General features: G+C 39.3%; 1 protein-coding gene across 1 annotated transcript in view; it reads left to right on the plus strand.

Moving 5' to 3' along the window:
- Nucleotides 1-22,385, plus strand: part of CNTNAP2 (contactin associated protein 2) — an 885,336-nt gene that overhangs the window by 497,556 nt on the left and 365,395 nt on the right. Inside the window, exon 11 of the mRNA XM_087714410.1 lies at nucleotides 2,516-2,622. Coding sequence (XP_087570536.1) covers nucleotides 2,516-2,622 — 107 coding nt within the window. The remainder of the gene's footprint in view (nucleotides 1-2,515; nucleotides 2,623-22,385) is intronic.

Here is a 22,385-nt window from a genome sequence, read left to right on the forward strand (position 1 = left end):
TCCTCAAACTACTGCACAGATGCAAATAGGTATAGAAAGTTACCAAACCACCAAAGCAATTTCATAAGTAGCTGACAAACAGAGGAGTCAGTTATGGTTTAAATATAAATCTCCCAATACAATTGAAAAAAAAGGTTTTATTCAAGGAAGACAATCTGGAAGGATTGACTTAAACTTAATGAATCAATTGGAATGTGATATTTGTAATTGAAAGAAAGTCTTAATCTAAAGTTTGAAAATGTATTTTTCCTTTATATATAATGTTTAAGTAATTCCTAAAGTTTGTAAAATATTGAAAATGTATTTGAAAGTATCTTTGTTAAGAGAAAAGACGTATTAAAGAAAACTTTAGAGTCTTAGAAAGAAAAAAAAGTTATTCTATGAGGGTAACTTGGAGGGAGTTTAATAAGTTAATTGGAGTTATTTGGAATTTTATTGGTCTGAAAGTAAACTCTAAAGTATATAAGTTAATATGAAGTTTAAAAACAGATGCATTAGAATGTTTTGATTTAGTATTATTTAAAAGAAAAGTGTAATGTTTTAAAATGAATTTAAAAAGTATTTTTCTGTTTAAGGTTAAAGAATTTGAAAGAATACAATGGATTTTATTAATATAAATTGTGATAGTTTATAAAGATTATTAAGTGCAAATATGAATATATACTATTTCCACAACAGGAAAGATAAAGCAGAAATGGTTAGATTGTTTTATTCAAAGAAGAGAATATATTTAATTATGTTTCTTATTTGGATATCACTCCTCGATTTTGTGTTTGTGATGAAAAAAAATGAAACATTGACTTTGGTTTTGCCCATTAGATAGATTTGTTATTATTGAAATGACTGGTTATATACCCATGATGGCAAACCTATGGAACGTGTGCCACAGGTGACACGCAGTGCCCTCTCTGTGGGCATACGGACAGTCACCCCAGTTTGGTTCCGCCAAACATGTGCATGTGCCTCCTGTTGGCCAGGTGGTTGTCGGTCTCTGCTGCGCATGTGTTGGGGCAGGGGCCATGCAAGGGGGCTATAGCAATAGCAATAGCAGTTAGACTTATATACCGCTTCATAGGGCTTTCAGCCCTTTCTAAGCGGTTTACAGAGTCAGCATATTGCCCCCAACAACAATCCGGGTCCTCGTTTCACCCACCTCGGAAGGATGGAAGGCTGAGTCAACCTTGAGCCGCTGAGATTAGAACCGCTGAGCTGCAGATAACAGTCAGCTGAAGTGGCCTGCAGTACTGCACCCTAACCACTGCGCCACCTCGGCTGCATATCATGTGTGAGTGTGGGTGGAATATGGGGGGCATCTGCACATGTGTTGGGTGAGGCACATGTGGGTGGCATGCATGCATTGTATTTTGGGCATTTGTGCGCTTGGGGCACTTGATCTGGAAAAGGTTAGCCATCACTGTTATATACTAATGTAAAAGTTAAAAAGTTGAGCTGTAATTTTGTTATTTTGTACTGTGCTAAAAAGGGTCAGAAGTCAATATTTTCTTTCTTTCTTCCCTCTTATTTTCTTCCCCCTCTCTTTTTCCTTCCCTTGATTTCCCATTTTTATTTGCATTTTATACATTGATAAAACAATAAAAGTCATGAGATAAAAAATACTCAAGTAAAGTGCACACTGGAAATTATAGTAGAACTTTTAAGAGACTTGATAGCCACTTGTCTGGAATGATACAGCATCTCCTGCTTGAGTGGGATTGGATTTGATGACCTCCATGTTCCCTTCAAATTCTGTTATTCTGTTAACACTTGTGCATGCTTTATAACTTAATTCATGAATGCATGTACTTTTATGGTAGTATGCCACCAACATATATGTGATGACAAAGAAGCACCACAAAACCCAAGATCAATTTGGCTTTGTCAAAATGGCAGACAAACAGTTGTCTCCCAACTATTAAGAGAAAAAGAGAAGTTTATGAAACTAGGATTTTTTGAGAGGCAATTAAAGGAGGCTAACTTGTTCATGATCTTTCAAAACATGCCTTTCAATGATCTAAACTAGGGCAATCTAGCATCATTCCCACTGCTTTTAATGACATAAATTATGGTTTCCTTTTAGATTATTAGACTAAGGTAAAAGGAGTTTTTCTAAAAAAATGTTGTTAAAAAGATTTAAATGCATACTGGAGTACAATTTCTATTGAAAATTAACATTACTTCCATACTATATCTAATTGCCTGTTTAAAAAAATAGGTGTGTTTGTGACCTTTAAAAATGTAACAGTGTCAAAAAATCCATAATCCATCATTATCTCTTCAGTCTCCTTCTCTGTCATTGACCCATTGTTAGCTGTGAATGGGGCATTCATTGCACAATACATCAACTTCTTATGCACCTGCCATGTTCTATCATGAATTATATTAATTCACATAAAGCTAACAAAGATTAATTGCAGTAGTACAGCCGATTGGCACAGGAGGTTTTGCTGCTTGGCAATCTCAGAATGCAGGCTCTCATTCAACCTTGCTTATTTGTCATTGCTTCATATCTCAACAGGTGTGTGCCCAATCACTGTGAGCATGGAGGGAAGTGTACCCAAACATGGGATAGCTTCAGTTGCACCTGTGATGGAACTGGATACAGTGGAGCCACATGCCATAACTGTAAGTGGGACTTAAGCCTTCATGCTGCCTCCCATAATGATCTTTATTAATTGAATTAATAATATTGATTATGATGAGCAGTATAGAAACAGTGGCATGAACTAAAAAGGCAGAATTAAATCTATCTTTAAGTAATAAGGAAGTCTGAATTTACAAGGAATAGTACATCCACGTTGTTCATTTAAAAAGGAAAAAAAATGCTTACAAGTACTTTTAAGATAATACTTTTTCTAATGTTTTCTTTAATACATTTGTTAACACTAGCATGAAAAAACAACTTTGTAATTTGAACAGAAATCTTTTCTGGAAAAAAAATGAATTGCATAATCATGTGCAGAACTGAAAACTTGTTTTCTGCTTCCCAAAACTGAATCATGATTCAGAAATGAACCATACATGTTTTTAAAATTTGAACATGTTATTATGCTTAATGTATTATTTCTATGAATTAAGTTTACTGTTTCTTCTGCTTCTTTGCACTTTTAAACTGTGCAAAAATGATTTTTTCCCCTCAATTTTGTCCTTGATTGGGTTGGTTTGAATAGCTGTTTCTTGAATAGCCAAAATCAATCTTATGGTTTCTGTTTATAACATTCCAGTTGTAAGTTATTGCCAAGTTAAATATTTATCCACTTCCTTATTGATATTTTATAGAAATTCATTTTGTAATGCTTTTACTTGTCAGCTTTCTGTTCAAAATTATAACATTATTTCAATATTTAAGTTTTGTATCTTGTATAGTTTGTATTTGTATTTGTATTTATTAAATTTATAGGCCGCCCAATCCCGAAGGACTCCGGGCGGCTTACAGAAAATAAATTTTAAAAAATAAAGAATTTTAAAAAAAACAGGAAAACAGATTAAAAACCACATCAAACACCCAATCTAGTGGGGCTGGACCTCAGTCATGAGGTCAACAGCCCCCAGGCCTGCCAGAATAGCCAGGTTTTGATAGCCTTTTGGAAGGCCATGAGAGTGGGTAGGGTCCAGATCTCTGGGGGTAGTTCATTCCATACAATCGGGGCGGCTACAGAGAAGGCCCTTCCCCGGGGAGCCGCCAGCCGACATTGTCTGGCTGACAGCACCTGGAGAAGGCCCACCCTGTGTGATCTTATTGGCCGTTGGGAGGTATGCGGCAGAAGATGGTCTCGCAGATATCCAGGTCCTAGGTCATGTAGGGTTTTAAAGGTAATAACCAGTACCTTGAATCACGTTCGGAGACCGATAGGAAGCCAATGCAGTCGCAGAGGATAGCTGTAATGTGGGTGTATCTTGGTACACCCAGTATCGCTCGCGCGGCTGCATTCTGGACTACTTGTAGTCTCCGAACACTTTTCAGGGGCAGCCTCATGTAGAGCGCATTACAGTAGTCAAGTCTTGAGGTGACAAGGGCGCAAGTGTCCATTTGAAGTGTCTCCCGTTCCAAATAGGGCCGCAACTGGTGCACCAGGCGAACCTGGGCAAAGGCCCCCCTGGTCACAGCTGACAGGTGATGTTCTAATGTCAGCTGCAGATCCAGGAGGACCCCCAAGTTGCGGACCCTCTCTGAGAGGTGTAAATTCTCACCCCCCAGGCTTAGGGATGGACTATCTGGGCTGTCCTTGGGGGGCAACATCCACACCCCTCGGTCTTGTCAGGATTGAGTGCAAGTTTGTTCACTCCCATCCAGACCCTGACAGCTTCCAGGCACTGGCACATCACTTCTACCGCCACGCTGAGCTGGCACGGGGCGGAGAGATACAGCTGTGTATCATCCGCATATTGATGGTATTTAATCCTGTGCCGACGAATGATCTCACCCAGTGGCTTCATGTAGATATTGAATAGGAGGGGGGACAAGACTGAGACCTGCGGCACCCCATATTTAAGGGGCCTAGGGGTCGACCTTTGCCCTCCAACCAACACCGACTGTGACCTGTTGGAGAGGTAAGAGGAGAACCACCGTAAAACGGTGCCTCCCACTCCCACCTCTTCCAGCCGTCGCAGAAGGATACCATGGTCAATGATATCAAAGGCCGCTGAGAGGTCAAGAAGCACCAGGATAGAGGAATGTCCTCTATCCCTGGCCCGCCAGAGATCATCGGTCAGCGCGACCAAGGCAGTTTCGGTGCAGTATCCAGGCCTGAAACCAGACTGAAAGGAGTCTAGATAATCTGCTTCATCCAGGGTCTGTTGGAGTTGGAGGGCCACCACCTTCTCAACAACCTTCCCCAAAAAAGGGAGGTTGGAGACCGGACGATAGTTCCTAAGAATAGCTGGGTCCAGAGAAGGCTTCTTGAGGAGGGGTCTTACCACCGCTTCCTTCAAAAGTTGCGGGAAAGATCCCTCCTGCAAAGAAGTGTTCATGATCATCTGGAGCCAGCCTCGTGTTACCTCCCTGCTGGTTGAGACCAGCCAGGAGGGACACGGGTCCAGTAAACAGGTGGAGGCACTCATCGCTCCCATGGCCTTGTCAATTCCTCAGGGGTGACAAGCTGGAACTCATTCCAGGAAAACTGATCAAGACCCTCCCTCGGCATCTCTGCTGGTACTGTCTAAGTGGAGTCAAGGTCTGCCTGAATCTGAGTGATTTTGTCCGACAGAAACTGAGCAAATTCCTCAGCCCTTCCCTGTAAGGGTTCCCCCGCGTCCTCCCCTTTCAGGAGGGAGCGGGTTATCCTAAGCAGGGCGGCTGGGCAATAAGAGCGGAGAAATGTGCACATTTTGCCGCCCGTTTCACCACTAAATAAGTCCTAATGAAGGCTCTTAATAGTGTTCGGTCAGATTCAGAGTTGCTAGCTCTCCAGCGTCCCTCTAGGCGTCTCTTTTGGTGCTTCATCTCCTGGAGTTCCTCGGTAAACCAAGGTGCCCTCCTGGATCCACTGCCACAGAGAGGCCACAAAGGCGCAATCCGATCCAGCGCCTCAGTCGCTGCTGTATTCCAGGAGGCGACCAAGGACTCTGTCGAATTGTGGGCAAGGGAGTCAGGTATCTCTCCAAGCTCCTTCTGAAATCCCAACGGGTCCATCAGGTGCCTGGGGTGGAAACATTTAATCAGTTCCACCTCCCTGCAGTGGGGGAGTAGCTTCCCAAAGTCAAGCCTCAGCAGGGAGTGATCTGACCATGACAAGGGCGCGGTCTCTATTCCCCTTAGTTAAAGATCACCTCTCCACTGCCCCGAGAGAAATATGAGGTCGAGCATGTGTCCCGCTCTATGAGTCGGACCCTGAATTACCTGGGTCAAGTCCATGGTTGTTATGGAAGCCATGAACTCCTGAGCCCCATCAGAGTGTTCACCTAGAGTTGGCAGGTTGAAGTCCCCCAGTACTATTAGTCTGGGGAACTCAACCGCCAATCCGGCTACTGACTTTAGGAGTGCAGGCAGGGCTGTTGTGATGCAGCTGGGAGGTAGGTATGTCAGAAACAAGCCCACTTGAAACCCTAGGTCCAACTTCAAGAGGAGAGATTCCCACCCCACAATCTCTGGAGCAGGGATCCTGCGAGGAACTAATGATCCTCGGATAATAACTGCCACTCCCCCACCCCTTAACTGGTGTCATGGTTGATGGAGCACCTGGAACCCTTCTGGGCACATTTCTGAGAGGGGGACTCCTCCCTCATGGCCCAGCCAGGTTTCAGTAATACATGCCAGGTCTGCCCCCTCGTCAAGTATTAAGTCCCGGACGAGGGGAGCTTTATGGATCACAGACCTGGCATTTAGCAACAACAACCTGAGACCAGAGCCCTGACTTCCCTTGCCACCAGGTCCTTGAGCTGAGCTTGCAGGGCCGGAACAAGGGATCACTGTGATGTAGCGAGCCCTCCTTCCCTGGTAATGGCTAGCCCTGTAGCTCCCATCATACCTGCCCCTCCTGGTCATAACTGGAATGCTCCGACCCACCCCCATCCCAGTAGACCCTTCTTTCTCTCCCATGGCCCCCATTCTTCTCATATATCATTTAGTTATTATTTGTAACTTGTACCAATGCTTGTTCTTGACTGTCCTGCATATAATTAGCCAATGCATACTTTTATGCAAGCCATTGTTCCTGAGTCTTATTGTCCATGTGCGACTGATGTCCGGGGACTCTAAGACATGATATAGTCCTTGTTGACCTGGGTAATGATGAATACAGTATAGGATTCTCTTTTTTTATGCTCTTATTATAGAAAATAGGTACACCAGAGACCTGTATGGCATGGGCTATCCTTCTGGTAGAATACACTACTGCCAGTATAGCTCTCAATCCAGTGGTAGAATTCAATTTTTTTTACTACCGGTTATGTGGGTATGGTTTGTTGGGTGTGACATGGTTTGGTGGGTGTGGCTTGATGGGTGTGGCAGGGGAAGGATACTGTAAAATCTCCATTCCTTCCCCACTCCAAGGGAAGGTTACTGCAAAATCCCTATTTCCTCCCGATCAGCTGGGACTCTGCCGGCAGAGAATAGATGGGGGCTGGACCAGTCAGAAGTGGTATTTACCGGTTCTACAAACTATTCAAAATTTCTGCTACCAGTTTTCCAGAACTCGTCAGAACCTTCTGAATAACATCTCTGTCTCAATCTCATTAGAGCATCACAAGTCCTTCCACCATGGCAAGTAGTATCCATAGAGAAGTTATTTTTATTATTAAATTTATATTGCTGCCTGACTATCAGAGACTCTGGGAATTTGCTGACATGGTTAGGCATCACCACAGGTTCATCTCTACCAGTCTTCTTAGCCAGACACATATTCAAAGGCTGATATAAGAAGACTGAGAACACTCCTCTCCCAAGCACAACTATTTATGCTGACAGCACCTGCAAATAGATTGGATCTCAGTTTATGTACATTTACAATTTTGCACTTATCAAAATCAAAGGAAAAACACATATCGTATTTTTCAGAGTATAAGACACAGCTCCCCCCCCCAAAAAGGGTGAAAATCTTGTGCATCTTATACACCCCTGCAAGTGACCCAGAGAAGTGTGGAGGTCAAGATGCCCCATCTTCCTACCTATAGATGTAGGCATTGAAAGCCTGACTTTCTCACAGCAAGACCTGATTGTCAAGCCTCAGTCCTAAGCTCGACATTACTTGTGGGGGGGACTATAACACAAATCACTACTATTATTTGACCTTTATCAAGTTTATTGTATATAGGCTTTGGTAGGTCAGATTATTCAATGTTTAGGGGGCAGTCGTACAAGGCTCTGCTATGGGGGGCATTAGCATCTCGTAGTTCTACTGCTTCTTTACAAACATTAAGAAATTCTGAACTTCTGGATCCTTCACCAAGTCAAATTCACGAATGGGCATGCCAATATCAAAACCAATTTCTCGATTCAGAATTTTCTCTTCTCTGTTGCCCACCAGTTCTATCACTTTTAAAAAAGGCTGGTAGAACCCCAGATCACACAATCACCAGGTTCCATTAAAGAATTCTTCTCTTTCTGCTTCTTGGGTAACACAAAAATGTAAGATGATTCATTTTAAAGGAGCTGATAGAGAAGGTATTTTCTAGCTTCTTTAAAACGAGTCATCTTACATTTTTGTAAGTATTACCCAAGAAGGTCCCTCCTTTCAAGTAATGTCAAGCCTTGGACTGGGGCTCGACAGACAGCTCCCCTCTACCAGGGTCCACCTAAAAGACAGAAAATAGAGGGGTTAGTATCAATTACATGATCTGCTATACCTCCCAGATTTATGCAGATAATTCTGATGGAATTTGCATACTAGACTGGTGGCCCTGACATCAGGGGATGCTACCCAGGAAGTATCAGCAAAAGGATACCCCTTCCACCTTACTAGGTATTGGAGTTTTCCCCTATAGAGGTGTGCATCCAACATGCTGTCTATTTCATAGTGGTCTGAATCCACAGGCCTTGGTGCACTCGGGAGAGTGCATAGTGGTTCCAACAGGCTTCAGCAGACTACCATGAAAGACTGGATGGATCTTACCCAACTGCCGTGTAACTTCAACTCAACCATCACAGGATTGATTACTCAGATAATGGGGAAGGACCTAGCTATTTGGACCCTAGCTTTTTACTTAGTATCTGCAGTTTTAGATATTTTGTGGACAGGTATACCCAATACTCTACGCAGAAGGGGACACTCATAGAGACGCAGCACTTCAGTCCTCCTGGGTGCTGCCATCTCATAAACATGGTGCTGGGCTTCCCAGCAAGCCCCCTACGCCCTTGCTGCCTTGGTCAGAGCCTGATTCCACAAGCAGCCCAGGGAAGCATGGAGATCGGGACTTGGTTGGCAAAGCGGGCACTGTGCAGGAAGTGTAAGGCAAGGCAGATAGTAGCTATGCCTGCCACTTCTTCAAATGAGCCAGATGGAGGGTGGTCATCCTCCTTTCCAGGAAGAAAGAGGTTAGTCTGTGGAGAAGGAGGAGGAGGGCACGCAGCTCTGTGATGTGCAATGGGGAACCTGGGAGGAAAACATTTTCAGGTGGCAACTCTGGTTGTACACCTCGTTTTTTTATTTGGGGAAGGGGTTGCAGCACTGTCGCATGAAAACATTTTCCTCCTCAATTTGGGCAGAGGCCAAAAAAGTGGAAAACTGCCTGAAAAACACAGTTTCAGGTTATGGGGTTTGCCAAAAATAGACATCGCTTTTTCGGTCTCTGCATGCCGGGATATCAGCGATAGCAGCAGTTAGGGTGTCACTTGAAACCTGCCAAAACCACACACACCCCCAGGTTTTCATGAGCGCAAGCAGCTCTGCAAATTGCATTGGGGAATCAGGCCAATGGGCAGCGGTGACTGGAAAGGAGGGATGTTACACTTTTTGGGATCCAGTTTGGTCCTGGGTGCAGAGAGGGCTTAGGTGGTGATGATGGTGGCGGTGGTTCCTCAGTTTTCTGGGGAGTTAAGTAAGGTGACCAGATTTTCAGATTGGTAAAGAGGGACACCATTGACCCGGGAGGGGGGGGCGCTTGATTAAAAAATTTATATGGAGCAACAAAAATTTTCATACAACGCAAAAATAGTATTGTAATATTTTTTTATTTCAACATAACTACAATTTACAAATATACATTTATTTACACTTATATTTATTAAATATATTTACAAAAATTATGTACAGTATTATTTTATTCTTTGGCATTCACTTGAGTGAAATTTTTAGTAGATTGCTGTCGTTGTTTAAAAGGTCATGAAATTTTTCACAAGAATTTGTTAAATTATATTTCACACATAAAATGACTTTCAAAGACTCAACACTTAATTGTGATTTTTCTGAGGTTCACACTTTTTTTACCGTAGAAAAAACATATTCAGTCGCAGCATTAGTTCCTGGTAAGAACAGCGCGTATTCCACAATTTTTAGTGCATTATTGTATGGAACATGGTTTGTTTCAAAATGATAAAATATTTCTAACCATTTGTTCTCTATTGTGATTTTTGCTGATGCCCAAGATTTAACCTTTTCCTTATCAATATATATTTTTTAATAATGATACCTCATCAAAAAGATCATTTTCACAAATATTACTATTTGGGAAATTTTGAGTAATATGATCGAATGATTTTTGCACATCATTCCAATTAAGTTCTTGTTTTAATGCAACCAAATGAAAATGTTCAATATCATTGTAATGTACCGTCCACTCTTCTAAATAATCTATGCAGTTACTATAGAACTTTTTAATGTGATTCATGATATCTGCACGATTTATTGCACCTTGTTCTTCTAGCTGGCTTATACTATTATGGATAGTTAATGGAATAAAAATATTTTCTAAGTACTCTCGAAACTGAAATTTTAAATTATTAATTTCATTTGCTACTTCGATTACCGAAATTTTGTCACCTTCAATAAGTTTTATAGTATTTTGAAAAAGAGCTGCTTGATTGTGTACAAACTCTAGCCAAATCTTTGAAGATTCTTTTTAAAAAAACTCTTCTAAAATTCTAGGACATTTATCCTGTGATAGAAAGTAGGATTTCAAAGGATTGTATATTTTCAAAATTCTTTCAACAGCTGGCAAAAGAGCTAACCTGTGCATTTTACTGTATCCAAGTATTTTGTGATATTCGATTTCCGCATTTTCATAAAATTCTTTAAGCATTTCAACACGCACAGTGTATATATAGAAATAAGAATATATTTTAACAACAATATTTTCCACATCTATGGGCAACAAGTCAGCAGCTGTTTGAATGGCATTATGTATTATGTGCGCTGCACAACCAACACCAATAATGTTTTGATTAAGGTTTTTGTTTAATTTATAAAAAATATTATTTGTACCTCTTCTTGCTTTCCTCCAAAATTTGCGTTCGTGTTGTCTCCACAATATGCAATTATTTTATGTTTTAAATTGTTTTGTTCCAAAATATTAATAATGGAACTGAAAATTATTTCAGAAGTTTTGCTGGGCAAAGAAACAAAATCTAAAATTCTAATTTGTATTCCAGTTTCTGAATAAAAAAATCTAATAATGGTTGGAAATAATTTTATATCCTTATGATTAGATGCATCAGAATATATGGATATAAAATTAATTTTCTCTAGATTTTTGTTTAATTCTGAAAATGCATGTGGGGAAAGCACATTACACACAATTGCCTCGGATTTTATTCTAGCACAGGCAAATTTTTTGTTAAATAACTTTTTGACAACTTGTGATGTACAGCCCATAGATCTGAAGGAATGATTGTGATTAATAGCATGAAAAGACATAAGTCCTTCTGCTAATGCTAATTTCTTTTCTTCATCTCCATAAGTTGTTTTCTGAAAAAATTCCTGTATTTTGGAGGAAGATGCAGCAGTATCTAAATATCTTTTATGTTTCTGTGTCTCCAAGTGCTTTGAAATATCATTCTTCCCGCCATGCAAAATAGAAAATTCATTTTACTATGTGATCGCTTTTGGTTTTTTTAAGAAAAGGAAATTCTCTTCTTAGATCATCGTTGAATTTGCATCCTCTTTTCTTACTCATTATGTTAATAATCTAAAAAAAATTAAAATTATACGATTTTATACGATATAAAATTCAATGAGGGTGAAACACACTAAATCTGGCAAAGCTGCCTTACGCCAACCTAGCCTGCTCATAGAATAGCAGCCACTTTGAGACAAATAAACTTGGTCTGAATATATTGCATCACAAAGAAAACATTTGCAAAAAGGAACATTTCTTGTAGTAAATATATTTTATAAACAATTAAAAAATAAAATTCCCCAAAAAATAATTTAAAAAAGATATTCTATAAATAAAAGAAATCCTTAAAAACCATTGTTAAGTATTACACCAGCAATAATTTACACTGTAATCATTTCACAGAATTAATTGAAGCAAAACCATTTTTAAAAATTCTATGAACAATACTTTGATACACTTCCCTCCTTGCTAGGTTTTTTTAAAATGGTCCCCATTACTCTTCATTGTAAGGCAAGAAGAATGTTACTATCTAACTATGATTTAGAGACTCAATCTCTACTTTTATCTAGTTATTTTACTGTTAACATTAAGTAGCTTTTAGGATTCTTTCCATCAACTTTTCTCTCCATCTAAAGCTGTGTTTCTCAACCTTGATCCACCTGAAGATGCGTGGACTTCAACTCCCAGAATCCGTCAAGCTAGCTGGCTGGGGAATTCTGGGAGTTGAAGTCCATGCATCTTCAGGTGGACCAAGGTTGAGAAGCACTGACCTAAAGGAATCAGATTCTATCCCTGGCTGTTCATCCAAGGAGACGTGATGTTAATCCACAGCTGTAGGAACCAAAAACTTTTTGCTCCCCAAGACCCCCCCCCCCCATTTGAAGCAGTGAGAATGACCATGCTGTCTCCAGAGAAAGGATGGTTAATGTACAGGTAGTCCTTGACTTACAACCACAGCTGTGCCCAAAATTTTTGTTCCTACGTGAGACATTTGTTAGGTGAATTTTGTCCCATTATACCACTTTTCTTGCCACAGTTTTTAAGTGAATAACTGCAACTGATAAGTTAGTAACATAAGTGAATCTGATTTCTCCATTTGACTTTGTCAAAAGGTCACAAAAGGCGATTACATGACCCCAGGACACTGAAACCATCATAAATACGAATCTGTTGCCAAACATCAAAATTTTGATCACGTGACCATGAAGATGCTGCAACAGTCACTAAGTGTGAAAAATGGTCGCTAAGTGTGAAAAATGGTTATCGGTCACTTTTTTTCAATGCCATTGTAACTTTGGTCACTAAACCCATTATACCACCTTTCTTGCCACAGTTCTTAAGTGAATAACTGCAGCTGATAAGTTAGTAACATAAGTGAATCTGGTTTCCCCATTTGACTTTGTCAAAAGGTCACACAAGGTGATTACATGACCCCAGGATACTGACCATCATAAATACGAATCTGTTGCCAAACATCAAAATTTGGATCACGTGACCATGAGGATGCTGCAACGGTCTCTAAGTGTGAAAAATGGTCATCAGTCACTTTTTTCAATGCCATTGTAACTAAATGAACTGTTTGAAAACTAAGGCTAGCTTGCATTATAACGCTTTATGCTAGCTTACATTTTCAAGGGAGAGAAGCTAAACTCCTTATTAGAATTGAAATAGAAATGAGTAGAGTAGAGTAGAGTAGAGTAGAGTAGAGTAGAGTAGAGTAGAGTAGAGTAGAGTAGTTTATTAGCCAAGTGTGATTGAACACACAAGGAATTTGTCTTTGGTGAATATGCTCTCAGTGTACATAAAGAAAAATAAAATAGAATACATTCATCAAGAATCATAAGCTACAACACTTAGTGATAGTCATAGGTTACTAATAAGCAATCAAATTATACTAGGAAACAAATTATTGGATTTTTAAATTATTGGATTTTCTTTCAAAGAAAGTATGTGCTTCCTGATTATTAAAAGTACAAATTCAGTGTCAATCACTCCTGACTATTTAAAAAAAGATTATATCCAAAATAAATTGAAATAAACCATTTTTAAAAATTCTATGCACAATAGTTTGAAATGTATTGTGCATAGAATTTTTAAAAATGGTTTATTTCATTTTATTTTGGATAGAATCTTTTTTTAAATAGTCTAAGACAATTTAAAAAAAGAATCCACACAGAATACAACTATTTTAAAAAATCCTATGCACAATAAATAAAATATTATTTTAAAATACATTAAAAAAATAAAAGAAAAAAACCCGGCTCACTTACCAGCAGGCAGGCAGAATCAGAAGAACTCTGGACTGGTCTGTGGAGGGGCAACAAGGCTAGGGTCACTAAACATGTGTGGAGAGAGGGGCAGGGGGGAAAGCTAGGCCACGGCGGCTACTGCTAGCCTGCAGCCTCATTAGGGAAGGTGAAAGCTAGGCCACGGTGGCTACTGCCAGCCTGCAGCCTCGCAAGGGAAGGCCTTTGCAAGGGAAGGCCTTCCCTTGCGAATGCTAGGCTGTGGTGGCTACTGCCAGCCCATGGCCTCACTAGGGAAGGCCTTCACAAGAGAAGGCCTTCCCTTGTGAAAGCTAGGCTGCCGCCACCCACCTGAAGCCTCCCAAGTCCTGCTGCCAGCATTGCTTACCTGAAGCAGCAAGAAGGTGAAGGTGAAATGGAAGTAAACTCAAGCAGTGCAAAGCTTTTAAAGTTAAACTTTTCTGCCCCCACCCCGCTCACTGATTGACTGGACTCCAGCCAATCAGTGAGCAGCAGGCTAGGCTGGCTTAGTGCGGATGGGCGGGGAAGCGAGTGAGCGAGCTGCAACGTGGCAGAAATGGGGGAGCGAGCGAGCGAGCTGCAACGCGCCAAAATTAAAAATGAAAAATCGGGACTTTTTAATAAAGACACGGGACACGGGACAAATTGTAGAAAATTGTGACTGTCCCGCCAAAATCGGGACATCTGGTCACCTTAGAGTTAAGTCATCATGGCCATTGTCTCCCCTGAGCTGCCCACTAGGCGGCCAGAGGGGCGACCAGCCACAAACCTTGGGGCCCATCCAGAAGAGGTTCATTCCTCAGGTTGTGCATTGACCCTCCCCACAGAACATGTGAGGAGTCCCTTCAGGGAAAACAAATAGTCCCTGCAAATTGCAGGAGCACCCCAACAAGTTTTCTGGAAAAGAACTTCTGAGTAATTGACACACTCTTTCCCAGCTGAGTCTCCAAGGCACCTGTCACTTGCAGGAGGAGGAGGAGGGTGCCCCTTTTCAGGCAACAGTTTTTAGCAGGTTCAAAGCACGGCTTTCTTTCCCAGTTACTCAGAGGCTTTGGTTTGAGGTGGTGCTGCTTTACGCTGCCCTCCTCCTCCTTGCTTTCCTAGAAGGCATTTTTCAGGCAGTTTTCCACTGTTTTGGCCTCCACCCAAATTGAGGAGGAAAGCATTTTCGAGCGGCAGCACTGCGATCACCTTCCCAAATCCAAAAACAGGGTGTACAACCAGCAGTGCCACCTGAAAATATTTCCCTCCCCAGTTCCCCACTGCACATTGCAGAGTCACACACCCTCCTCCTCCTTCTCTGCAGACTCACCTCTTTCCTCCTGGAAAGGAGGATGACCGCCCTCCACCTGGGTCATTTGGAGAAGGGGCAGGCAGAGCTGTTAGCCACCATGCCTTACACCTCCTGCGCAGTGCCTGCTTCACCAACTAAGTCCTAATCTCCATGGTTCCCTGGGGCACTTGCAGAATCAGGCTCTGGTACTGTGTTTATGAGATGGCAGCATCCAAGAGGACTGAAGTGCTGTGTATCTATTAGGCCTTACTGCGAGAAAGCCAAGCTTTCAATGCCTATAGCTATAGGTAGGAAGATGGGGGCATCTCGGGAGCAGAGCCTTTGGTGACGTCCTTCTTCTGCCCCATGAATATCATTCCCCACTCCACTCACTCCAGTTAAATGTGTGTAGGTGATAGGATTTGTTTTAAATGAATAAAAATATCTGTGCTGCTTGTTATCGAAATCCAAGTGGAAGTGAAGACTCTGCTGATCATGGTGGTAGACAGAGGCAGAATTCTTTTTTTCTTGTTTCCCCCACAAAAAATTAAGGTGCGCCTTATACTCCAGTGCATCTTATACTCTGAAAAATATGGTAATATTAATACTTGGATATAGATACAAGAGTAAAAATCCAAAATTATGAAAGTAGTCCTTTACAAACCTTTCCCATAAATACAAACCTAACTTTAATTTTATTTGAATTAGATTTCAATAGTGATGTTAAAATAGTCAATTTAAGCATACTATACATTATTTGAAATTGTTGTTCTTAGTTGCGAAGTCGTGTCCAACCCATCGCGACCCCATGGACAATATTCCTCCAGGCCTTCCTATCCTCTACCATCCTCCGAAAACCACTTAAGGTCATGCCTACAGCTTCAGTGACTCCATCCAGCCACCTCATTCTCTGTCATCCCCTTCTTATTTTGCCCTCAATCATTCCAAGCATCAGGCTCTTCTCCAGTGAGTTCTTCCTTTTCATTAGGTGGCCATAGTATTTGAGTTTCATCTTCAGGATCTGGCATTCTAAAGAGAAGTCAGGATTGATCTTTTCTAAGACTGATGGGTTTGATTGCCTTGCAGTTCAAAGGACTCGGAGGAGTCTTCTCCAGCACCATAGATTGGAGATTTGGAATTCAGTTTTTAAATGTTTACCAATTAGGATTGATCTTGGTAAACCATCACTTATCTGAAATTAAATGTTTTACTAAGGAAACAATTGTCAGGTGCAGTACTTCTGGATAACATCATACACATTGTCTTCTGCAAATATAATTACAGTATATTAAAAATGGAATTGGTCCTTCTTGAATTGTGTAGTGCTGGAGCAGGAATTTAAAAGCTATTGCCATATTTTTCAACCACTGTTATTATAAATGCTTAGAGATGATTGTGTCATGTGAGAATCTGTAACAACAGCGAGGTTTCCTTTTACACAGTCTGAAATTTTAGATATGTCTATGTGCATGCTGCTAAAGAATTTAATCATTTTTGTGATAAGTCTTTGTGTGTGTTTGTGTGTGTGTGTGTGTGTGTGTGTATTGCTGTTCAGAGACCCAATTCCTTCTAAAGTGAGATTTCATGAAATGCTTCAATTAAATAGCAGCATTTTGATAAACAGAATCTTAGTTTATCCTCTTCCTTCTGAGCCTTTAAGCCTGAGGAAACTTATCAGACAATGTTATATTATAAGTGCAAAATCCAGAAATGTTTTTCCAAGACAGATTATGAAATCCCAGGGGAAAAAAGTCAAGATTTCATATTTCAATTCAATATAGCTATATTCTAATTCTAATACTATGGTACCTCAAATAAGATAAGGAGAGCCTTCGGAGCATGACCAAAGGTTCTATGTGATATACATTTTCTTGAGTACTTATGTATTCATGTTATGTTTATGTGTATGAGTGCTTTTTCCTCAGACTGTGTGGCCTTATGTTTCTGTGGGAGTGCAGTCTACTGATCATATCTTACATCAAATCAGTGGGTGACCTGTCCCAATCATCCTATATAGATGTTAAATAACTTGGAGGAAAAGAAAAAGTTTTATGAAATTTCACGTTGGAAAATCCATGGGCTCAGTTGCTACTGAATGGAATATTCCAAATTTCATGAAGGTTATTGACCAGAGTATCCAATGTTCTTTCTATCTCATGCCTGGGCCTGAATCCTACATGGAATGCATCTAGATGTCCAGATTTGGAAGGGGCCTTGGAGACCTTCTAGTCCAACCCTCTGCTCAAGCAGGACAGCCTATACGTTTCAGACAAATGGCTGTCCATTATTTTCCTAAAGGTCTCCAGTGATGGAACACCCACAATTTCTGAAGGCAAGCCATTCAATTGGTTAATTGTTCTTACTGTCAAAAAATTTCTCCTGAGTTCCAGATTGCATCTCTCCTTGATTAGTTTCCATCCATTGCTTCTTGTCTTGCCTTCTGGTGCTTTGGAAAACAGGCAGTTTAAGTAACAAAGCAGAAATGCCATGTAAACATATTAAGCATCACTGTCTTTTATATTGTGGACTAGTTAAAAATTTCAAGTGATTTTCAAGGGCAGCCTATATACAGCATTAGCTGAGCCATGAGATTACTAAAGAGACTTCGGATCCAAAAAGGGATGTAAATCACATACCAAACGGAGCTAAGCTGCCACCTACCTTTGTTAGCTATGAATCTAAAAGGATTCATATACAATTGCAGGATCCTTTCCTCCTTGATCTTGGCACCGCAACTGCTTCAGGATCAGAAATCAAGCAGGGCACATATCTAAAAGGACAGCATCACTGATGCTGTTCAGGCTAGTAATGCATATTTACTGATCCTTACTAGATCTGGTATTTGGTAGTAACAGCCTGATCTTCATCCATGTGTAAGTCCCATTTCACCAGCAATGTCTCTGCCTTCCCCAACTTATCTGTTTCTGATTGGGAATGCCTTAGTATGAATCTCCATTATTTTTCTTTGGCTACCTCACCTCCTTCTGATCTCCTTTCCAATCATCCTAATTTACTAGTTCTGGCATGAAAGGCTGCTATTAGCTAAATAATTAGGTTAGATCTCATCCAATCATATCATCCACAAGGATAGCAAATACCAGAGCAGATTGAATTAGCCCATTCCCTGATTGTTTCTTCTGCTGTTGATAAAATTTCCATCAACAGAACACATTTGAGTGCTAAGTAAGTCAGAGAAATCATGACAAATCATAGTGATTTTTGTTGTTCTTCCTTAAGTAAATAAGGCTGATACCTATATTTGTAAGTCAGAAAATATATATAGAGGATGGATGGATGCAGGGATGGACAGGTGGATGGACAGACAGACAGACAGACAGATAGATGATAAAGTTAAATAGATTCACATTGCAAATGTTAAATTTATTTAATTCTGAAATTACATCTTTATATGATTGTTCTTAACACGAAGTTTTTTTAGAAGTTGAAATGAGATCATACAATGCATTGCCCAATTTTGTTGAAAGTATGATTTGAACAAACATTTCATGCTTTGTTTTTGAATCTGATTAAAAACCAAATGAGAATAGAATGCATTGATTCACTCTTCCAAATGTCAGCTACATTTAGTGCCCTAGAAGTTTAATGAGCTTTGATTATTTTTTTCCTCTAAATTTCCTATTTTTTTGCTATTAAAATATTCTGGGTTGTTTTTATAATGTTTATAACATCAAAAAGTACTTTTAGGAAAAAAGAATTTGAGTCACATCTTCTTTTCATTACACATTATCATTAGTGTGGATAATAGGCTAATTGTTATACTTGAAAAAATATTTCCAGATGTACTAATCAAGAAAAGCAAAAATGTATAAATAACATAACATGTAATTTGCATTTCTATGAGTACTTTGACTCCTGCAGGTGCAATTGGTTAGCTTTTAATTACTGTGATCCTACTCTTTTATATTTACTGAAACTATTATTTGAGGAAATAGAAACTATGTGATGAATTTTAAATCTTTACTAAATAAAATTAAGTAGATTTGCTTTCTCTAGAGTGACACGTTGCATAAAGGTTCATATGAACTAAGGGGGAAAAAATTCCAAAACACTCAGCCATCCACTCTTACTTAGGTGTTGCATAACATTTTTTCTAAGATAACAATAGAAGCGGTGGGTTTCCTCCTTTATATTCAGAAGCTGTTTTATTTATTTTTTCTTACATGAATAAATTCCATAGGCTGAAATATTGTAAAAACCCATGTTCTAATATGCTCCAATCCAAGTACATTTGAAAGAGGACATCAGTCTCTACAATTAAAATACAGAAGCAAAGCTATCAATGAGCAAAGAAAAAAGTTAGGCATATTATAAGAAAAATGAAGATTTCTACTTCCTAACCACAGGAAAAAAATAGTGTCTTTGGAAAATTGATATTTGACAATACCTGGACAAAGAGCATAAGAATGAGAAAAATATAATCATCCCGAGCATAAGAATGAGAACAATAATATTTCCATTATTGACTTCCCAGCAATAGCTTTATTTTAAAAAAAAATCATCCACACAATATTGTATTTAATCAAAATGTCTAGTTTGCTAATATGTTTACAAAGATCTTACTTTACCTTTTTATTTATTTATGATTTTTTTTCCTATTAACATTAGAAACAAAATTATTAGAAAATTCTCCCTCTATGTTTAAATCCTCTAAGGTCCACTCTCAGGGCTCATTTTTAACTTGTCTCTCATTGTGTCATCTGTTCTGCCTCTGCTGAGCTATGATAAATCTAAAGGCTGCCTTACTATAGCAATGCCAGAAGTATGAATGAAAAAAATGTGAAGGAAAGCAGAAGCACCTGCTTTGCTTCCTCCTTTATTACTGGATTTAAAGTAAAGTGAAGTGTGCAACTTAAATATCCTATGGGTAAGCCAATATTTCTGTCTATAGCAGCTATTTCCAACAAGCAGGCTTATTGTACCTCAGAATATCCCTGATGCCTTCTTTTAGAAAATTAACAATGTAGCATCTGCTAATCTAATTCATTTCAAGGATTGGGTATTACTGAGGTGAGCCTATGATATCTTGGAGTGGCCATCTTGCCACAGCCACGTTGCCTCAGCCACTTTGGTGCAGACATCTCAGTGCTGCCATCTTGGTGTGGAACAAATTGCTATGGGAAACTTTTTTTTTTTAATAAATGTTTTTTAATTTTAGTTTAAAACAGGTACACATCTTTCTTTACATCTGTAAAAAATATATCAATCAATTACAGATAAGTTTTGGTACATCTCCTCCACAGTCAACCAATATAACTCATATTAACTAAGGCATTATTATATATCCATTTTCATTGAACTGTAATTATTATTTAGCAATATTGATGAAAGTAATAATCTTGACCAATCCCTGCCCACACCGGTGGGAGAGGAAAAGATAAAAAAAAGAGAAAAAAAGGACAGATAAAAAATAAAAATTAAAATAAAAAATAAAAAATTAAAATAATACAAAAAAAGACAAAAACGACAAGAGACAAGGCAGGAAAACGAAACAAAACACAGGTGTCTATCATGAGAAAAAAAAAGAAGTATATCAACTGGTTACCACATGCTTTGGTGCTTCTCTTCCATTAACTCATATTAATTCAAATATCTTGACTCGAATATTTACCATATCAACATCATTATACCTCCAGTTTTAATTACCTATGGTTATTTAAACATCCGTCATCCTTAGCTATGCATTACATAATTAATCCATAACACATGCTGACAATTCATTTACTTATTTATAAAATCCTCTATTATCATCAAATCCTCATATCCTATTTTAGCTGGACATCCATAATATTTAATTATATCATATATCATAACATTTTCCCAGTATTGATTAACATTTGATTGTATGTATTTTATTTAGTTTTTAATAGTGATAATTATTGTATTTAATACTCTTTATGTATAATCTTCCAATTGTTAGTTATCATATCAACTCCACATTATATACATTATTATCAATATCAATTATTATTCAACTATATCTGTTACAAGAAAAAGCAATTAGGTTTAACTAGTTTTCAATTGTGTTCTTCAATCTATCAGCCAGTTCCAAATTATATATATTACTATCCATATCAGTCATTTTTCAGCTATATCTATTACACATTAAGGTAATCAGATTTAGCTAAATTTTAAATTACGTTGTTCCATCTATCAGCCAGTGTCTCTCCAATAGCAAGATCCTCTCCAGCCAATTGCCACGCGTTGGATAAATTTACCAAATGTTTTCATAATCAAATCCAGACAAAGATATTTTGGCACCTTTGGACTCTGAATGTCAGTGATGAAATAATAATAATGTTGTCCTGGGCTTGTAAAATTTTCCAAATTAACTTTAATTCTCAAGGGTGGATTTTCCATTCCTCCTGCACTCTGTCTTTTTAAATGAGTCTTCTTTATAGCTTCCCCCCTCCTTTCTTCCTCTGAGATAGACCAGACACCATTTCTCACATTTTCCGTTTGTATTTCAGGAGCATTTAAACATTCAACAATCTCAGTTTTTGCTTCATATTTTAAAATCAGATGATCCAATTTTCTTTCCAGTCTTTGATAAGAATCAAAAAGTCCTCTACATGCGGAGAAAAGTCTCTGAAATGAAATCTTAGAGGTATTTTGGGACGCCATGATGTGTGTCGCAGTTAAAAATTGCAAACTCTTTTTTTTCCCCACAGACTTCTTAGTCTCTCACAGGCTGTGATTGTAAACAAAGCCGAGTAGTAAAGTAATAAAAGTGTCGAATCGTGACGGGCTAATTAGTAGAAAATAAATTTTACGATCCACTTAAGGAGATTCAGAGGGGGGAGGGTGTCGAGGAGTTTCTTGAAGCATTTAAGAAGTAAAGTAACCACCAGCCATAAATCCATTAGAAAAAGCCAATTCGCCGCTAAATTTCCCTGTTCTTTGGTTTCAGTTATCTTAAGTTTTTAACACGAACAGTCTCTCTTGGATAATAAAATCAGCATACCAGATGACATCACTTCTAGCATTCTTAGGGGCAACCTGCAGTTTCAGTTAGCACGCAGCTAATCCAGAAAGGAATTGGCACGAGGAGTTAATACCCCCCCCCCCAGAGATTTGCGGGTATCTCTGAGGTCCTGGGTCTCTCCCCACCTTCACTGCCGTCTCCGGGACAGCTAGGGTTCAAAGAACCCGTCCAAAAATCCTTCGGTATAGAGGAATTTCAGGAATAGCCTGAAACTCCATCTTCTCACTGCTAAGTCCCGCCTTCCATTGCTATGGGAAACTTGACATGGCATCTCCCTTCGCAGGAGGCAGATATTGACCACAGTGTCAAAATTGGCCATATCTCTGAATCCAGGTCTGGCCTTCCATGGGTACAG

This window comes from Thamnophis sirtalis, unplaced genomic scaffold (assembly GCF_051295495.1).
Source record: "Thamnophis sirtalis isolate CommonGarterSnake01/CBP01778 unplaced genomic scaffold, rThaSir2_p1.2 scaffold_4, whole genome shotgun sequence".
Taxonomy (NCBI): Eukaryota; Metazoa; Chordata; class Lepidosauria; order Squamata; family Natricidae; genus Thamnophis; species Thamnophis sirtalis.